Source organism: Harpia harpyja, chromosome 3 (assembly GCF_026419915.1).
Source record: "Harpia harpyja isolate bHarHar1 chromosome 3, bHarHar1 primary haplotype, whole genome shotgun sequence".
Taxonomy (NCBI): domain Eukaryota; kingdom Metazoa; phylum Chordata; class Aves; order Accipitriformes; family Accipitridae; genus Harpia; species Harpia harpyja.
In genome coordinates, this window is record NC_068942.1 from 25300395 (window position 1) to 25320080 (window position 19686).

The following is a 19686-nucleotide window of genomic DNA, read 5'->3' on the forward strand; positions in this document are numbered from 1 at the left end:
CTTGCAATGATGGGAAGAAATGTAAAGAAAAGGGAGATCTCTACTACTGCATCCATTATTACTAAGGGGAAGGAAATGTCCATGCTATTTGCCATTTACAGGTGATAGTACAGTTTGAAATGGAAGGAAGCAACAATGGTGTAGGTCCTCAGGGACAGGACTGCAAAACCCATTTTTCAGTCTGTTTCTTCAATGCCAGACTACCCTAATACATGTTTGGATCACATCATTCATTCACATTAGTATATGGGCTTTGTTTTTCTGAAGATGGCAAATGAAAGTGAGGGAAGTGGTATAAAAAGAGAGGATGATGCCTACGTATGATCCCACCAACCCCAAAAAATCTATACTAAAAAATAAGAGAGGAAAAAAGGGGGCTGAAGAAAGAGGCTACAAAACGCTGACAGGATGAAGCGCTCGTGGGCTGGTGGAAATCCATGAAATTCATAGATAAAAAGAGCTCTGAATGGACAAATTTTGAAAGAAAATTCCTTAAAGCAATGGTTAGCTCAAATGTTTGTGACACATGTTGGGTATGAAAAGCCTGTAAAAAAAAATTAAAAAACAACCTTGCAATTTATAGAAGTCTGATGTAGTTTTAAGTTTTCAAAACAATCAAGTTTAATTCAGCATAGCTGAGTAAGATTCCCCAGCTTCCAGTCCTCCATTCTAATAATTACTTACATAAATGCAAAACCTTGCTTCTGTGAGATGTCCCAGTTTATGTGTTTTATACTGTATTTACAGACTACATAGAATCAACAGATCTGTAACTTAATCTTTAGGTAGATTTTATTCAAGCTGGAGTTTCTGTGAATTAGTATTTGATGATCATGTTGCAGTTTTGTGAATTTGTACTGCATACTATGTTTGTCCATTTCAAAGATTTTCTAAATGTATTCATATCAGCAGGTGCTCTCCTACTGAACATGTGCCATAGTGTGCTTTAAAATGAGTAAATTCTAAGATTATATAAGTCCTAAATGGTAAGTTTTATGAAACTTTAGTAATTAAGATCAAAGCTCATGATCAAGAATGCACCATGTAATTACTTATGTTTCCTTGAAACACTTCATAGCCTAAGGAAAACCATTACATACAAAACCAGAAAGAACTTTTTTCAATTGGAACATCTGGAGAAAACAAATGTAGTCTTACCTTTGGGCTGCTGTTTTTACTACTGCTGTCTGTGCATGCGCATGGTGAAAACGTCTACCATGTACTACAGTTACAGGACAGGACATATTCTGAGCATTTTCACTGCAAACATACAGAAAAAGTGTTTAAGAAAAGGGTCTCGTGTATTTGTACATTGTCTTAGCTAAAAATTGTGGTGTCCTGCTTTTACAATAACAGCCATACAAAACCACAAATCAATGCAGTATTTCTGAATCAATAATACAACTTATTAGCACCCTCTGACAGGCATAAAAACATTCAGTCTAGAATAAAATAGACAAATAAGAATATACACAATTTTCTTTCTTTTTCCCCTGGAAGAAAAAGTTAAGATTTTAAAAAATGTTATCAACATCCAAAACACTGTGAAACAGCTCTCCTTCACTCAACCCCATCACTGCAAAAAGACACTGCCTTTTTTAATGAATTATAATCATTTATAATTATTTTTATATTTCCATCTATACATTTTATTAAGGCATAATATTAACTACTTTAATATGACTTAAAGGGCATAACGTGAACAGATTGAATTGCACATTCAGGAATTTCTCTTATCTTATTACTCATAAGGGAAAATAAACACAGAAAACTTGTGGATGTAAGATGGCTAGTAACTGAAACAACACAATACATCCCAAAAATGAAAGATTCTCAGGTGCTCAAATATCTCAGCAGGACTCTGCACAGAGATAATATATTCACCAACGTCTTTTAGCATTTTTTTTGGTTTCTTCATTTGTTGCCTGTTGACACTTTAATCTCATTACTATGTAAAACAAGTAATTCTGGAGAGAAGATTACTTACCATTATCCTCTCTAGTAAAAGCTGATACAAAGATACAGTAGATTAGTAATATAGTACTCCTTCGACAGTCATTAGACCCTAACAATTATCCTGCACACTTCTGTGGCAGGACACACAATACTACATTTGAAATGTTCAAAAAAACATGCAACTTTTAATAGATGGCATGTTGATAATGCAAATTGTTTCAAATTATGGAAATACAATGCTTAAATTTTGCTTGTAAAATTGCTTGGAAATTTTAATTGCACTGAATAAAAATGATGTGAAAAAGCACTCCGATTGATACAAAATATTTCTCAGAAATACTATTCAACAGAAGTTTTGCTCCTGCCATTTGTCCTGTTATGAACAATGAAAAAAACCTGAAGTACCAAAATTCCCCCAAAAGCTGACAACCAATTCCTAATCCTTCCTCTACATTCCCACAAAAGGTGAAAGTGAGCAAACTGCTAGCTTGCTTTTTAAATTTCTTTTCACTTTAGCACTACAAACCTTTTGGGGAGCATTACATTGAGTATTATAAATCAATATTAGAAGCTTTCAGAGCATTTCTGACTGATTATAAGATGACTGTTATGATCTGACTGATCATAACATAACCATGAACATAACAGAACAAGACCTGTCAAAACCAACCAAATGGTAAAATTCTCTTTTCTAGAATATGAAGTTTAGAAACATCATAAATGTACTGACTTTAACAGTTCAACTCCTAAAAACTAACCTAATAGCATCCCATTCAAACACCAACCTCTTGAAAGTAAACACACACATCCTACATGCTTCCAAGTCAAGACTATGCAACTCCAGCTGGTCAGACATCATCGAGACTAAATTACAGTCAACCTTCTGTTTAATGTTGTCACCTGAGAAATAAAAAGCTGACAGCTACTTGCCCTAAATACCTTAGGGTGTCTCAAATCCTCTCTGGCTTCCAGCTTAGTGCCTTTGAAAGAGATACTAGAGAAGAAAACACAAGCAGAGTGCAGGAATTCCTTCTCAAATGCCTAAGACTTAAGGAGTTTAAACAAGCAAGCAAGTCTATAAACACACCTAATCTCACGTTTTATCATTTTATTTGTTGAATCTGAGCTTTGCCAAACTATCATGATTGGGAAACTCCAAGTCTTGTGCCCCTGCAGCACAAAAAAGTGTTAAGCAGCGCTTCTGCTTTGTGCCTCACACTCAAGTAGTGAGAAACTCCAGTAGGTGCTGGAATAGAATATCGCAGCCTGCTGGGTGATCAGATTTGAGTCAAAGCAGACTGTTCTAGATGGCACACTTAAATGGTTCATATGGCGTCAGATATGCTTCCAAGTAGGACAGCTGTAAAATACAATCTGCTCTATAATCCTGTTCTTTGAATAGAACATACCCAGTGCAGACAGAATCACCAGAAAATTTAATCATGACATCCTAGCAAGTTGCAAAATGGGTACATCCGAACTGACATCTGGGTTCGCAAGTTTCAGCACAGTTTCAAGAAAATTAATATACAACACTAAAACCAGGGTGATGTAATGGTCTGAAAGTTCCTTGAAAGAACAAATGTTCTAGAAGTCTCATAGAACTTACAATATAATAACACTACATGTCTCCTTGACGTGATCTCAGAAACCACAGAATCATTTAAAGTCTAGGCTCTGATGGAAACAAGGTTACACTATCACATTCTATCAATTGATACTGGGAACTTCTTAACAACACAGATTCAAAAGGCAAAGCACAGAGGAATCTTGCACTGGGCAAAGAGATGGATCTAGAAGTAATGGAAGCATGACATTTCGAGAACACAGGACACAACTACAGACTACATTAATTCTGCTGTTCATCAAATAACTTATTTTATAAAATATTACCAAAAAAAAAAAATCTAAAAGGGACTTAATAATGTGAGAAATTTTGATACAAGTTATTGAAAACTAGCAAAGATAAAAGCAATTTAAAGTAAGACCTCATGATTAAAAAAACAAAGAAAAAAAAAACCAGGAAAAAACCCCAAACAAAAAAACTATTAGGGTTAAGTTAGAGTTTGATAGTGGATTTGCCTAATCAGATAACAGACGATAATTTTCTGGTTGGTTTAAATTTTTGCACATGCAAGTGGAGACGTACAGGGAAAATTTCTTCTCACTGTCTTGCCATATTCCTTCCTCCTATCACTCATGCCCTGGATTTTAGGGAATGCTGTACTACAGGAACACTAATTTGAGTCAAGCCCCACTGATCTGAAGAGTTTTTAATCCCTATCCTGCAGACAAGGTAGAAAAAAAGAGACTTCAACTTTGTGACAAAAATCACTATGCATCTCAAGTATCTGATCTTGCACTTAATCTAGCAGTTTAACTGCATGATAAGCCTTTAGAATTTTCTCTAGTTAAAGAATCAAAATATTGAAAGTGTAACTATTAAGCACCTTCCGTGCTACGTGTCAAAGTGAACACACCACCAGTCTTCACTACAGACAGTGACTTGATCACAAACCTTTATGGATTTGGGGAATTTGTTGTGATACATGTGTTATGAAAGATATAACACTATCACAATTAAGGTATTAAATCAAGATAATCCCTTATAGCATAATCGCATTTCCAAGCAGACTTAGTGACGAAAATCTGAAAAGGAGTTAAATAATGTTGGTAGTATGAGTTTTAATCAAACATCAAGTATTTACAGCAGTCAGTGTGGCCTACACACATCCATTACTCTCAACTAAATCCCTTCATTAATGACAGTTTAGTAAGAAGGTGGATACTTGTGTTTTCCATTTCAATTCAGCATGCAACTCAGTACTAGACAGAAGGTAGATGCCTGCTTTCAAAGTAGATGATGTGACCTTTAAGTAAGGTAACACCCATGCAACAGATAGGTAGGTCTTAGGTTTATAAGGTATTTGTCAATAGAAGGCAGTCCCAGTCCAAGTAACAGAATGCCTGAACTAAATGCTTAGACTGTCTAAAAAAAAAAAAAACAAAAACAAAAAACCTCAGCAATTATTTACCTTAAGAACAAAATAAAACCCACATACCTTTCTGGAACTTAAGAAAAAAAACCACACATACACAGTCAAGACTGCTTTAACTGAAAAGGGAGAAAAATTACATAGAAAGGTTGGATTTCACTACAAATCCCACAGCCAGACAGAAGAAAATTCTGGTTTCCAGAGGATTATTTTAAATGGCTAGGTGTACTCAAAACAAAAAACAAATATAATGTACATGCACAGGCTTCTTCACTACTCTTGAGTCTTTTTTGTTTTTAAGGTAAATAATTGCTGAGGTTTCATAAGAACTGGCCAATTTGAAAAGAAGCAAGCCAGAAACCTGTATGTAATCTTATAGATCTCTTGTATGTACTAAAAATTAAAGACTGAAACACAAAACATCATTTGCGTAGCATAAATCAAGGATAACGAAGTACTGTCCTAATTTGTGTAAATGTAAAAAGAATGATGGAGGTAAGAACCCGTGTTCAGAGTTAGCAACAACTGCCAAGGAGGTGCTTGAATGTATTGAAAAATAAGACCCCTGTGCAATGGCACAACTTTTAACCTATAACAAAAAACTTGCCATTACTAAATCCATTTTATTTAAAAAAAGCTTTTAAGTTCCACATAACATCCTATTAGTCTATCTCAAAAACCAAGACATTGTCTGTATTCCCATCAAAGGAAGGGAGGGAAAATGTAGGTGCACTCTCACCAAAAAAGCTCAATGAAATCTTTTTTGTAAATGTCTGATCATGTCTGATCTGTGGATCTGATCTATCAGGTCTGAAACATCTGTGGAGAGAATGCAATTATTGCTTTTATGTTTCATTGGACGTTGGGAAGGCAGTCATTTTGATTCAGGTTTATATGAACAAACCCTACACAATAAAACTCTATGAGCAGAGGTGAATTTTTAAACGGTGATGGGATGGGAGAGATTAATACTTTTATATAAGTCTACGTCCTTTTTTTGTCTTCATTAATCTAAAATTTAGCTAGAAATCATGACTCTTCAGACAAGTTCATTATTGAAAACTTAATAAAATGTAAAAAAAGTGTTAAAGACACACTTAAGCTTACTCAAAATAATCTAGTATACAATACTTAATATCGTGTAGTTACTGTTCCAAACATACATTGCATACACTCAAACAATCCCCTATGCAATGGCATGTTGATTATAACAATAACTTGAACTGTTATGAGTGCAGAACCCTACTCATCAGTGAAAGTTTCACTGTTCTTTGTGAAAACTAAGCCACTAAATAAGAATGCAGACTAAGAGTATCCTTCATTCACCTAATAAGCTAAACTGTTATTTATGTGGTCCTTACAGCAGTAATTCCCAACAACAAAATGTTCATAACTGGCCCTTTATCAGAAAATTCAGGATCTGTGGGGTTTAGTTTTGTTTTGGGTTTGTTGTTTGGTTTTGGTTTGTTTGGTTTTTTTTTATTTAAGAGTATGGATGAACTTAAGACCATCCACAAGCTACAGAAAAACTAAATTACAGCGATACGTATCACATTTGGTTAAGACAGTGGGTGAAGGGCCACCTAGGTTTTGAAATTCTGCAAGATAGATTAATATGTGGGAATAGGTTACAATTACAACATAAAGGCAAGAAGAGTCTTTATTTTGACTGAAGTATGTACAATTCTTGTATTCGTTCTTCTCTATCAAACTGATGGACCACAAGTCCAGACTGGAAATTCTAGATTTGTTCCCTGTACGTTAGGCTCAAAGATCAAAACTGCAACAGAGGACACACATCACACAGGACTTCAAGGGTTTATTTTCTCAAGTGACTCTGTAATAAGATGGTCCCACTAACCAACAATGCTCTGTGGATCAGCATGCAAGAATGAAGATAAGGACATCCTTCATGCAGCTACACATGGGTTAGATATTTGATGACTGGCCCAACTATAGCTAGCTATCTTACTAACTTTTCCTTCCTGCAAAGGTAACCAAATTGAGTACACTTTAGCAATATGAAACACTCCCACAGAAAGTTACATGAATGTATCACTTCTTATTATATACTAAATAAAGAGATTGGTCTGTTACAAGCTAGGGACAGTAGTAACAAGCAAGTACAGCACTGAATGCTTAAACACTGTTCCTGTCAGCTCTAAATGCAAGTGACAATTTCAAGCTATCATGTAGGAGTGTAGGTATTTGCTGAATCCTTTAAAGGAATAGTCTGTGACTCCTAAGTCACATGATACCTTGCAATAAGGAAAACAAGAGTATGCATCCTGAGTTAACCTTGGCAATTCACAGTCATGGAAAGAAGAAATTCTTGATGGGGATGTTAGAAATATTCTTCTACCTGCTAGCACTATAGAGGAAAAAATAGCACACGCAGACAACATTGGTAAGGCACTGACAAGTACGCCAGTGAATGCTCTAACTATATTTTAATAATATTCTGGTATTTTACTAATGTGCTATTTAACATTTTGGAAGAGGAAAGACCTTAATCTAGTTTTCTATCTTTGCTCAGAAGCACAGAACAGCATAGCTTCTTAAAATGCACAGCAGATAATGCAAATGTACTACAAGTTCTGTTCATTCAGCATTGATTTATATCAATGATTAAGTAGGTAAGTAAACATAACGCTAAATGTAGTACCTCAGTTTCTTGCTATTTCCCATCATGTTGAGCCCAATTGAGTTCCCTTTAAAAAGCCTTCCAGCTTTGCCTCGCCTTGCATATGTTTTTATGGAATCACCACTGGTGCCGACAGCTCCAGGCCGACAACGAAGTGACTGTAACAACAGAATTCACATATATTAAAATACTTGTATAAAAGTTAAAAAGAAAAAACTAAGTACAAAATATTTATATAAATATTACTTCAGCTTCATTTTCAGACTGCTTTTGTACCAAATTTCATGTAAAATATACCCCATCTATGCCCTTACTCACTAGGATTCCTTACTAAACAAAATATTAACATTTTCAAAGTATTATGAAGCATCTTGCAGGTGTAAGCTATTTCAGTATATATAAAAAACCACAAAAAGCATGGGTTTTGCCTATGTATCTTCTCCTTTTATATACACACACACACACAAAATTGGGAACCTGACAGTAAGCAATCATGGGATGTAATGATTAATATTTTTAATTAAAAAACAGAATCCCAACAATTAACAATAATTGTCTGAACTTAAAACTAGTTATTCATGCTCATGTTTTCAGAATACTATACAAACCAACAAGATCTATAGGATTAAGAGGAACAAAACCATTAAGGGTAGGCAGATAAATAGCTTGAGCGTATGTTGCTAGATCAACACACAAACTTTCATATTGTAATACCACATCATGACTATGCAACATTATTTAAGAACCCAGCAAACTTTAAAGATACATTTTCACTATGACATAAACGGAGTACTTGCCTTTCTTTCGTCATTGGGACTGAAAGGCCCATCACTGTCATCTATGCTGAGCAGATTTGCCTCGCTAGATAGGTGTGGGAGAGAAAAACAGATACATTGTAATGCAACAGAGCACTGGCAAAACATTCTAAACACACAGAGGGCTTTTCTTCCTTCCCTCTTCAAATTTAAATGCATCACATACACATTGTGTGTGTGTATATATATATATATATATGCCTAAAACAACAGGAACATAAAGTGGGCAACGTAGTGATCCAGATGTATTATATGAACCTGAACTTAAAGTGTACATCAAATTATTTCACAAAAAGCAAAATTAAAAGGATGTTATTAATTCAAAAGAGAATACTATTGGACCTTCAATATTGTTATGACAATGTTACTGACATCATGAAAGATTCTATACAACCCTATGAATAAATTGAGTCAAATACTAAATTAACTTATAAAGCATAGTCTTAGTTTGTTCATGCATATAAATGTTGAAGTATGTAGTTTAAAACTGCATACTTAGTGTTTTAGGAGAAGAACTTGCATATAACTAAATTTTATCCCATAGCAATTACTGCCAAAATACGTCTTCCTAAAAATAGCGTATTCAGTTTGGCTCAACTGTTCATTAAAATGTGTTTCTTTAGTGCTTCTATGTCTGTAATCCTCAACTATTATAACGGGGAAGAAGATACAAAAAAAGAAACCCACCCCATGATACTGTGAAAACGTACTCTTTTCAGTAACAGGCAATTATCCTCAAATAATCTTTAGTATTTAAATTAAAACCCCATCATACATTTTATACTGATACCAGCTAGATTAGGCTAACACATTCTTGCTTCCAGGAAAAGCTTCCAGGAGAAGCAACCTGCAGATAATCCCTTCTCATCAGTCCTGGTAAGGTTACTCCTCTCTTGGCCACAACAAAATAATACAACTTTTAGCCGACTTGTAATTGCATGGTTTGGGGGGTTTTCATTAAGGTCATACAGGCAGAAATGACTTAAGAATACAAGCAGTTATGCCAGGAGTTCCAAGGGAACAGCTACACAAGAGAAACAATGATGGAGATGAAGGTGGAAACACATCTTGGCTGCAGGTATGACATGTTGACTGCAATATACATAGTGACTTTAGCTCTTTATATGTAAGGTAACTACTCACTACTCTTCCCCCCCAAGCCCTAATTCCCAAAAAACTTCTTCCATACACAAGATTTCCCTTCATGTTACAATTTATACCTCCACCTTATGGAATACAGATATCCCTACATCAAATAAAAGAAAAGAAAAAAGTTCTTAACTCAGGGTGAGAATTGCAGACCCTGAAACTTCAGGAGATAAGATTGTGCGCACAGTTGGTTTTGATATGGGAAGAATGATGTAAATGTCAATGCTCAGCCAGTGGCACTGTTGTGTTTTCCTTTCATTTACAGCCAATTTTAGGTGCGTAATGGTAAAAATGAGCAGTGCAGTGGATCATCACTAATTTCCAATAGAAAGTGTCACAAAGACAAAGGAGTATAGTTGTACTTCTGTACAGCCTACCCATGGATATAAGAATTTTAGAATACTATAACATTTTTTTTAAACTCTCTTTCAGGATAGGTTATTCTTTCAAGGGAGGGTTATAGAGGTTTCTCAACCCTTCAGCAGAAGACAATGAGTTTAACGATTTCAGAAAATTTCCAGATCCTAAAGAATAAATAAAACCCTGCAGCACAGACATGAATAGCAACCTACGGTACCTGCAGCTCTGGCATTTACCTACTGCGTTGACCTAGCCAGATCATTTTACCTCTAGGTATGTTTTCCTTCTTCAGCTCCAGCTCATACAAAAATCATGATGATTTTCAAAATGCCCTTGTGCACTGGCTATATTTTTAGGGCTTCAAGATGCCATAATACTGCAACCATTTTAACAAAGGGTGTTTGGGTGGGTGAGAGAGAAGGTAACAGACTGTAAATGAACAAAACACTGAAAAAAATCCTTAAACTGAACAAGAATAACTCTTACAATGCAACTAAGTTGACATGACTAGAAAAATATTTGGGGATTGGATGTTTTTAAAGAACCAATATTTTTAGTTTTTAAGGAATGCAAAGTATATGCATCAGTACCAGAAAGGCTGTTTTTTCAGAGAGCAGAATACATAGCAACTGAGTAATGTCTATTTGCTCATGTATCACATGCTTACACTTGTCTGCTTAAAAGATGCAATTTATACAGACAGGAAAAAAACCCCACTATACCACACTCCCACACACCAGACAATAACATTTTAAAACTACTGAAATGAAACTCAGTGGTCTTGCTGGGAGGAGGCTATGCCTCTACACTTTGTCACTTTTAACCAGGGAACCAGAGAGAGAGATTTTCACAATTAGAACTACAATTTCTAACTTTTAAATACTTTAATTAAAATTTTATAACAAATGAAAGTTAAGTCTTTACTAAAATTAAGGGGGGGGGGGGGGAATAGAAGTAAGTAATTTAGGTAAACAGAGTTCTTTCCAAAAGGGAGTTCATAATTACACATTCAAATTTATGCACTGAACAAGAAAAAAAAAATATTCTATTTCCTTATCTCTAATCACTTACCATTTGTTTAATGTTTTAAAACATTAAGAACTGTGCAATAGCTAGTTAGATACCTCAGTTTAATAGACCATGTTTTTACTACTATCTACAAGCAACCCAAACTTTAAACCTCTGTTGATTACTGAGTTTACACTCCAATGAGCTGCAAGCATATTTCTATCAACTACCAACTAATCCAGTAATGTTTCAAATGTAATTGGAATTTCTTTCTGAAAACTCTTACATATAGAAACAGCAGGCTGACATACTTCCCCTCACAGTGCACTGTGTACATTCTTAATTTTAAATTACATGGTGGTAGGCAGCACATTGAAAAAAGCCCTGATAGAGGCACAAGAGAAGTAGTGGTATTATTCAACTCATGCACAATGCTATCTTGTTAAAAATAACCTTAACTAAAACTGCTAAAAATTAAGAACCGAGGCTCTGAACAAAATGTTCTTTATCAATTTAAAGGCTATAGTGCCTTACTAACAGGGTCACAAAAGAAGCATAAATCATCTACATAAACATGGGGGTTTTTCTGAGAAAGGAATGAAAAGGAAAAAAGTATTGGAAAAAAGCTAAACAGAAATAATAATAAAAAAAAGTATCATTGCTTTTCCAGTTAGGAAGACAAGAGAACAAGCAGTTTATGCCCCTAAATAAAAGGGAAAAAAAATTAAAACTTTTTGAAAGAAAATGTTAGCTAAGAAAAGATACCATAGTGCAAATAAATTAGACCCATTTATTTGTATTCAGTTTTTTGATAAGGCCATTATTGAACAAATCTCAGTGGAAGGCCCAAGTATGGGCTATTAAAAAAACCATTATGACAGCCAAGAGAAAACTGGGCCCATGAGTTCACAAAACCACTGTGGGGCATATTGAGATATATTTCGAAAACATTTACCTGGATATTAAAAAGGATTCAGGAACAATCACCTGTAAAACTAGAAACTATCTTATAACATGTTAATTTCAGAAATCAGTTTAATTAATATATTACTTTGGCCATGTTTGCATAAATCTTCCATCCTTTCACGTCTTCTGCTATATAAGATACACATAATTTCCATCTTTTATTCTGTGATCGTCTACACAGGTTTCAGCGTGTTCAACTGACCAAATGGTCTTTTTTTCTGTTGTTCTACATAAAGGTTCCACTCCTTCTGTATGATCTCCGAGTACAAAGCAAGAAAAGTCTCAAGTCACTTGCTATCATCTTGATTGCTATCTTAAGTAGATCAAACCTTGCAAATCATCAGAAATGTTACGTTTACTTTTTCAAATGGACTGAAGATCATCTGCAGGCACTTACTTCGGGATAAAACACTTGTCAATCACCATTTTGGATTTCCGTAACTCTAGTTCCATGCCAATTATCAACTCTAGCAGCATTTAAAAATGTATATATTGTGTTGGGTGATGATCTACTTCTCCGAATCATCTTCAGTTTACAAAAGTTCTTTACTCTTTTTGTGTTCAGTACTTGACACCTTACCATTACGGACACAGCCGATCTAATTCCCCAAATAAGTTAAACAACACACTTCTTTTAAAACAATCTGTTCTAAAAATTGCTTTGGTAGGAGGTCCTTAGCCACATATTTTGTGTTCATCTCACTGAGGAAAGATAATCCAAGCAGACATCCAGTACTGACCAACAACATTAGCACAGGTCTTATGGGGTAATATAAGAACACAGCCAATCCTTTAAGTGCTGGAATGTTATTCTTGGGCTAGTTCAAAACAAACTTATTGTGTGTCTGCCATTAAGAGGGCAAAAAGCTGTGATAAGGTCAGACACTAAAATGCTAGTTAGTGCCTCAACAACAAGCATGAGATGCATCCGGATGCTTGCCTTAGATTTACAGCTTTCTCCACACAGAAATGCAGTTAAATAGTAAGTATCAGCATACCATAGCAAATGACATTTTTAAAAATTGCCAGAATACATACTTATTGCATAGTATACTCAAAATACTGGGGTGATACTAAGCGTTATGCTGGAACAATTCTATGAACTAAATCTGCTAATCTTTGAAATGTTCTGCTAAGGGTGAAGGGAATTTAGAAAGAAAAGGACAATTTACTGTCACATCATTTGTTTTCTAAAGATTCTCTTCTGTCAGAATTTTGTTATACAAAGTAAAAATGTATCAGAAAAGCAAAATACACATGTTATTTCAAAATGCTCAAAGCTTACAATGCCATTAAGACAAAAAAAAAAACAGGTGTTACCAAAAGTAAATATGTGGGCAGCTTAAAGCATATAGTTGTTTGGAGGGAGTGAAAAGTTGCGTGAAATGGTATTAGAGGATGGGTAAGCAAAAAAGGCAGGATCACCAGTTTAAATCAATTTTCAACTGCTCTTTTATCTAAACTTTCAGATAAGATTCTGCATAATTCACAGGTATAAAACAGAATTACTGACGTGAGTAGGTAATAAAATTTCAATATTGGCTACAGAAAAAATGTTTATTGTACAGAATATTTGAAAGGAATGAAAAAAATCACTCAGAAATACCATCTTAAAATCAGATACAATTATATAAAACATACATTCTATAATCAGTTTTTCAAACTTTATTTTTTTTTAGCATCACTACACTATACGTATCTCATTCTGTGTTCTTAAGTCAACATCAGCTGGAGACAGAAGGAAAATGGCAGTAAATTACTAGAAGAAAAAAGCTGCTATGCTTACAAATGTGAGTTACTTATTTCTGAAGACAAGTAAAATGCAAATACTAACTGTATTGTATGCACTGCTACTACTGCACCAGAAATGGATGTAAAATTGCTAAGGAAAAAAGCAAGCTTAATTTTATAAAACTAGAATGCCCTTAGTTTGAGAACCTTTTAAAAAGTGGTTTTAACTTCTGATACAGTTCTGTTTTGACAAAAGTTCTTCATGCTTACCTCACACTTCAATGAACTCCTGAACTCATTTTTTAATGACTAAACCATCACATATCTTAATGTTTTTGTAAGATTACAGCATAGCCTGCTGCTGCAGCCTAAGTGGTTATGCATCTACTTTCCTATATCCTTTCCAACACACAGTATTTGGCAGAGTATTACCAAATACAAATTCATATAAGAATTATTTCTGTACCTAACCACAGGATTCAGTTTCTCCTTACTAGAGAACCATAGCAGCCTTTTTTAAACTTGCAGGTTCTACTCTCCAGATATCTAAGAACAACAAATAAACCTAAAATGCATTCTCCAAGCATGAAACTTGTTGTTTAGTCTTCTTCATTAGTCTTTTCGGAAATAAATACATTAATATTGAGAAAACATATTAGCAACAATAAAACGTCACAAGGACAAAGTATGTATTCAAACTACACACATAGGGTTTAAGTTTTAGTCAAAATCCACACACACTAAGTAAAGAAATAAATGATCAGGGAACAAAACCAGCCTTAACTCTACCCAGTGAGATGAACACAAGGGAAAAAAACCAACAGACTTTTAAGCTCAATTTAACTTGATGTAGTCCTACAGCTACTGAAGTACCTTAATCATAACTGTGAAGTACTGAGCAGCATCACCAGTAAAGGAAAAGTTGAAGCTGCTTGGATACCCTACCTTTCCATTTCCTTACTTTACACGTTGACATATTTCTTGTCTGTGTTCCTTAGACTTACACAGTAGCTCCAAAGACAATTGCAACACTTTTGAAATGCACTGTGCCCTATGTTGTAAGTGCCACATTCACAATTAAATTTACATTATAATGCATTTTTATATGGCAATACTATTTAAAATAATCACTTCTTTGAAATAATTTTTCTTAATCACTTCAATTTTTAAGATATTATATATTGTTTCTTATTAATAAATTACAAAAAAAGTATTTATTTATAAATAGACACTTATACTTTCAATAGCCTAGATAAAAGCATCCTTACTCTTTCTCTGCATCTCCTTCACTTTCTTCTGCATGATCAAAGCTCCAATTATTTTTAAAACCTCCATCTCTCCTGGACTGTGATCTATCCAAAGCTGAAATGAGAACAAGTTAAGATAAGTCTTATTTTCAAGTTGAGTTATCAATCAACACAAACTAGAGGAGTAAACCAGATGCATATATTTTCCCCAAGCCTTTATTTTGTTGATGTCAATGTTTAACTATCATTTGACAAAAATCAGTTCATCAATGCAGTGGTGACTCATATTCCTAAATAAACACAAGTGAGTTAGCGAGCTATTAAAAATGATGACATGAGGTAGTTTTACACAGATTTCAACTGTTTCACTGACACCTGTAAATTTACGGGTTCCTTCTCTGATATGAATTACATGCCACACGCAGAAAGGGTCCTCACATTTATTGTTTAAATGTTTAATACCCAAACACATATTTAATTTTTCCATATAAAAGCAACAGTCCTGAACTGCCCCAAGTACAGTTTCAATATAATACTTTTTTTGTTAATTCAACATCTGACACTGACCTGAATTAACATCTGATGCTAACTGAAATTTCAGTGTTAGCATCAACTAAGTAAAAAAATTGAACTTTCTGAGAACAGTCACACTACATCAAATTTCAGATTTATCTACTGCAATATCCAACAGTATGGACATTTTCATGTAATATGATGGCATGGTGGTATTCTTAAGTGAAGGCGGTCCAGAGACAGCACTCATTAAAGCAAGGCACTGTTCACACCGGGTGCTAATTATTGTGACTAAGAGCTGTCTCACACAAACTATGCAGCAGCTTTGATTTTGGTATAATTTAAATGTGTCTTTTCTTACTATATTTTTCTTTACATAGTTGGAAATGCATTTAGAAATAATGAATGCAACTCTATGGTTTGACAGAAAAAACAAAATCACAACCAACAACATATGTCTAGAGTTAAAGTATAAACAGTGCACACAGAAATATTTATTGCATATTCAACCTCTGCTTCCAGCTACTTGCATCTACTGAGGCCTTCCTAAGCCATGGATGATATTTTCGTGTTTAACAGCCTTTGCTAGCCTTTTTCTTCTGCCCGCTTGCTTTTTTAATCCACCCTACTGTACAGAATCAACAGCATATTGCAGCAGATAGTACCTTGGCTTAATTATACATTATATGAGTAAGTATCTCCTTTTGTTTGTCCTGATTCAATCTGGCATCTTTTGCTCCTACTTAGTTCTACTCCTCCAGTTCTTGTACTTTGGAAGACAGTAACATGTAATTCTTCCTTATTCACTCATGATTGCATAGATCTCTGTTGTGTTCTTTCACGGTCATCCTTTTCCCAGTCAGAAATAGAAAAAAAACTGAGTCTTTTTAATTTTTTCTCACATAAAAGCTGTTTCATGCCTTCAAATCACTCTCAATGCTTCTCTCTGAACCTCTTCTAGTCTACTGTAGCCTTTTTGAGATGAGGATACCAACACCATGAGGAATATTCAAGATGCATACGTACCATGAATTTCTACAGAAGCAGCATGATGTTTCTGGTTTGTTCTTTATTCCTTTCCTAATAAGCCTTAATATTGGATTTGCTGTTTTCACTGCTATGGAGAACTGCATTTATCTTTATGTACTAGATAATTCCGTCTTTCACTCATGGTTGGTAAGAACCAGTTCAGAGCCAATCACTGTCTACAAAAATTCTCCTTCCCACTTCTCATTCACTTAGATTACTTGGCATTTACCTACACTGAATTTCATGTACGATTTCAACCCACATAACCCAAAACCTGAGCATCTGCAGTTTTCTTTAAATAGCTAGCCACTATGCTAACCCAAATAAAGTTTGCAACACCTACAAATTTTGTCACCTTGCTATCAAACCCTTTTCCTTCTATCTGTGCACCAATGTTAAACACAGAACCTTGTGGAGTTCAATCAGTTACTCCTTCTATTAACAAAAAGAACCATTTTTGCCCTCTGTTTCCATCTGTTGCCAGTTGTTCGTTATAAAACTTTCCATTTAATCCAGAGGCAACTTAGCCTCTCCAAAAGCCTTTGGTAAAGGACTTTACAAAGGGAACGATTAATTTAATTCTCACCTTCATTATCATTTCTATGAATTTGGGTTGCCTGGTCACAAAGCTCACTGATTTAAAGTTCCTCACATACCTCCACTGCCTTTCTAAAAAGCTGGTATCATACCAGTTACCTTCTTTACCTGTAGCAGAAAGATGATGCTAACCAACAAGTAACATGCTACAGTCATTAACTCCTTCATTCCCAAGTTCCTCTTACACTTCGATGAATGCCATTTGATCCTGCTGCCTTGTTCATTTTTTGCTTAATATACTGCAATTTCTTCCACTGATGTTTCATTTTCTGTCATATACTCTGTCGCATTCCTTTTTAAGAAATATTCTGGCATGAAGACCTCTGTAAGTGTTGTCAAAGTGAGTGCAAGCAATTCCATTTTTCAGCTATGACCTTATAGTCTCCAAAGCTGCCTTTTACAACTTGGCTGTATACTGACCCTACAGATACTCCAGAAACTTTTATGCTGAGTTTGAAGAAATACTTAACAATAGTTTGTATGCCTCTTGGGAGTTATTCATCAATTTTTTTTTTTTTTTGCCTGCCTCATTATAATTATAGGTTAAATCCACCAGCTTTTTTATTATTCTCTACTTTCATTATTGGGACAAAAGTTCAGATTCAAGGAGGACAATGTTTTATTTCAGACACTTCACCTTACTCTTCTGTTTAGCCATGCCAATATCTGGGGGGCCTTTTGAAGTCTATTTAAATAAGCAGCATGCATGTGCTGTAAGCCTCCAATATGGTGTCTTTAAATAACTCCCAAGCTCTCTGCAAATATTTTACACTCCAGCCGCATCTTTTAGTTCCTTTTCAAAAAGTTTCTTAAGATTTTCTGTAGTCTTTTTTTTTAATTAAGCATTTCTGTATTGGATGGTTTGTCCACCACTACAGACCAGCTCAGCTGCCCATGGAAGAACAGCCTTAGTATCCCAGCTCTGCTCACTCAGCTCTGGATCAATTTTGACTCTCTCTAGCATTCTTGGTCCTACCAAAAATGCAAATCTAGAAGTATATCATCATGTTAGCCAGACCGTTCACCTGAGTTACTTGATCTGAATGGTCACTTGGCATCTGATTCTGTACAGGGTTTGGTTGTTTTTTTTTAAACAGGGATAACAAGTCATCTGTCACACAGGCTGTTTATAACTATTTTGTAGTAAGACTTAAATTTGGGACCTCTATGTTGCAATTTTTACTATGCATATTATCAAGGCCATTTTAATCAGCAAGACACATTCATACCCAGAAGGTGAAAATATTCAAATAAACAGAGCTGTCCCCAAGATACTGAGCCAACAGAAGTCAATTGCTATACCTCTGCCCAAGAAAGGCAGCATGCTGGAACAGATTTTACTAGCAATGTCAAAACATTTTTCTTCCCATTACAAGCTCCCTTTGGTGCACTTATACCAAGGGATATAAGCAAATCTGAGCCCGAGAAACTAGATGGAATTTAAATAGAGATCTTAAACAGGTGCATCTAAGATACTTCACTGCTTTTTTAAACAATTGTGATCAGTCACATGTCATTTTTAAAAAGCCAATTAAAAAATTTCCTGAAAAAATAATTTGTATTTTAGTTTTATTAGAACTTTTATGACATTATTAACCACATCCCAAAGCCAACCTTTTAAAAATCCCCATACAGTCTTTTTGTGTAAAACCCAATTAACAAATTATGGATTACAAAACAAAGTATGCTTGTAGGAAAAATGGCAGAAAGGAGATTAACACCTTTAAGTTACTGTGTGTGGACACTGTTTTGTAAACTCCTTTAGCAGGAGTTTCTATCATTCAACAGTGTCATTAAGCAATTCCTAAATGGGAGGAAAAAAAGTTCACAGTGAATCTCCATGAAATAAGAGCAAAGTTGTGCATTAACAAAAAAAACCCTTTAAAATTCTGCCTAAAACACTGAAGTGAGGAGTGACATAATAGAGTATTTAGTAAAGTGCTGGTGTCCAACAGAAGATACCATGTTGGAAGATTTTTTTTTGCATGTCTTGTACCTCGTGCTCTAAGGCCAGTCATTCCATACGAATCTATATTACAGCTGACCAGAAAAACATACCTATTTCTTTATTGTTTTGGATGTGATGCTGTATTGGGTTTGCATGGCAAGGTTTTGGTGGCGAGGGGGCTACAGGCATGGCTTCTGTGAGAAGCTGCTAGAAGCTTCCCCCATGTCCAACAGAGCCAATGCCAGCCAGCTCCAAGACGGACCCGCTGCTGGCCAAGGCCGAGCCCATCAGCGACGGGGGTAGCGCCTCTGGGAGAACAGATTTAAGAAGGGGGAAAAACTGCTGTGCAACATCAGCCAGAGGAGAGGAGTGAGAATATGCAAGAGAAACAACCCTGCAGACACCCAGGTCAGTGAAGGAGGGGGAGGAGGTGCTCCAGGCACCAGAGCAGAGAATCCCCTGAAGCCCGTGGCGGTCCACGGTGGAGCAGATATCCACCTGCAGCCCAGGGAGGACACTACGCCGGAGCAGGGGGATGCCCGAAGGAGGCTGTGACCCCGTGGGAAGCCCGTGCTGGAGCAGGCTCCTGGCAGGACCTGTGGCCCCGTGGAGAGAGGAGCCCACGCTGGAGCAGGTTTGCTGGCAGGACTTGTGACCCCGCGGGGGACCCACGCTGGAGCAGTCTGTGCCTGAAGGACTGCAGCCCGGGGAAGGGACCCACGCTGGA

General features: G+C 35.6%; 1 protein-coding gene across 4 annotated transcripts in view; it reads right to left on the reverse strand.

Moving 5' to 3' along the window:
• The window catches only part of SENP6 (SUMO specific peptidase 6), an 84190-nt gene that overhangs the window by 48563 nt on the left and 15941 nt on the right, over positions 1-19686 (reverse strand). For 2 of the 4 annotated variants that reach the window (XM_052781684.1, XM_052781683.1), the window contains exons 2-5: positions 14894-14987; positions 8394-8457; positions 7618-7754; positions 1159-1260 (exon numbers count right to left, since the gene is read on the reverse strand). In XM_052781684.1, coding sequence (XP_052637644.1) covers positions 1159-1260; positions 7618-7754; positions 8394-8457; positions 14894-14987 — 397 coding nt within the window. Of the gene's footprint in view, positions 1-1158; positions 1261-7617; positions 7755-8393; positions 8458-14893; positions 14988-16411; positions 16703-19686 lie in introns of those variants that run through there. The other 2 variants (XM_052781685.1, XM_052781686.1) reach the window with 2 other exon arrangements.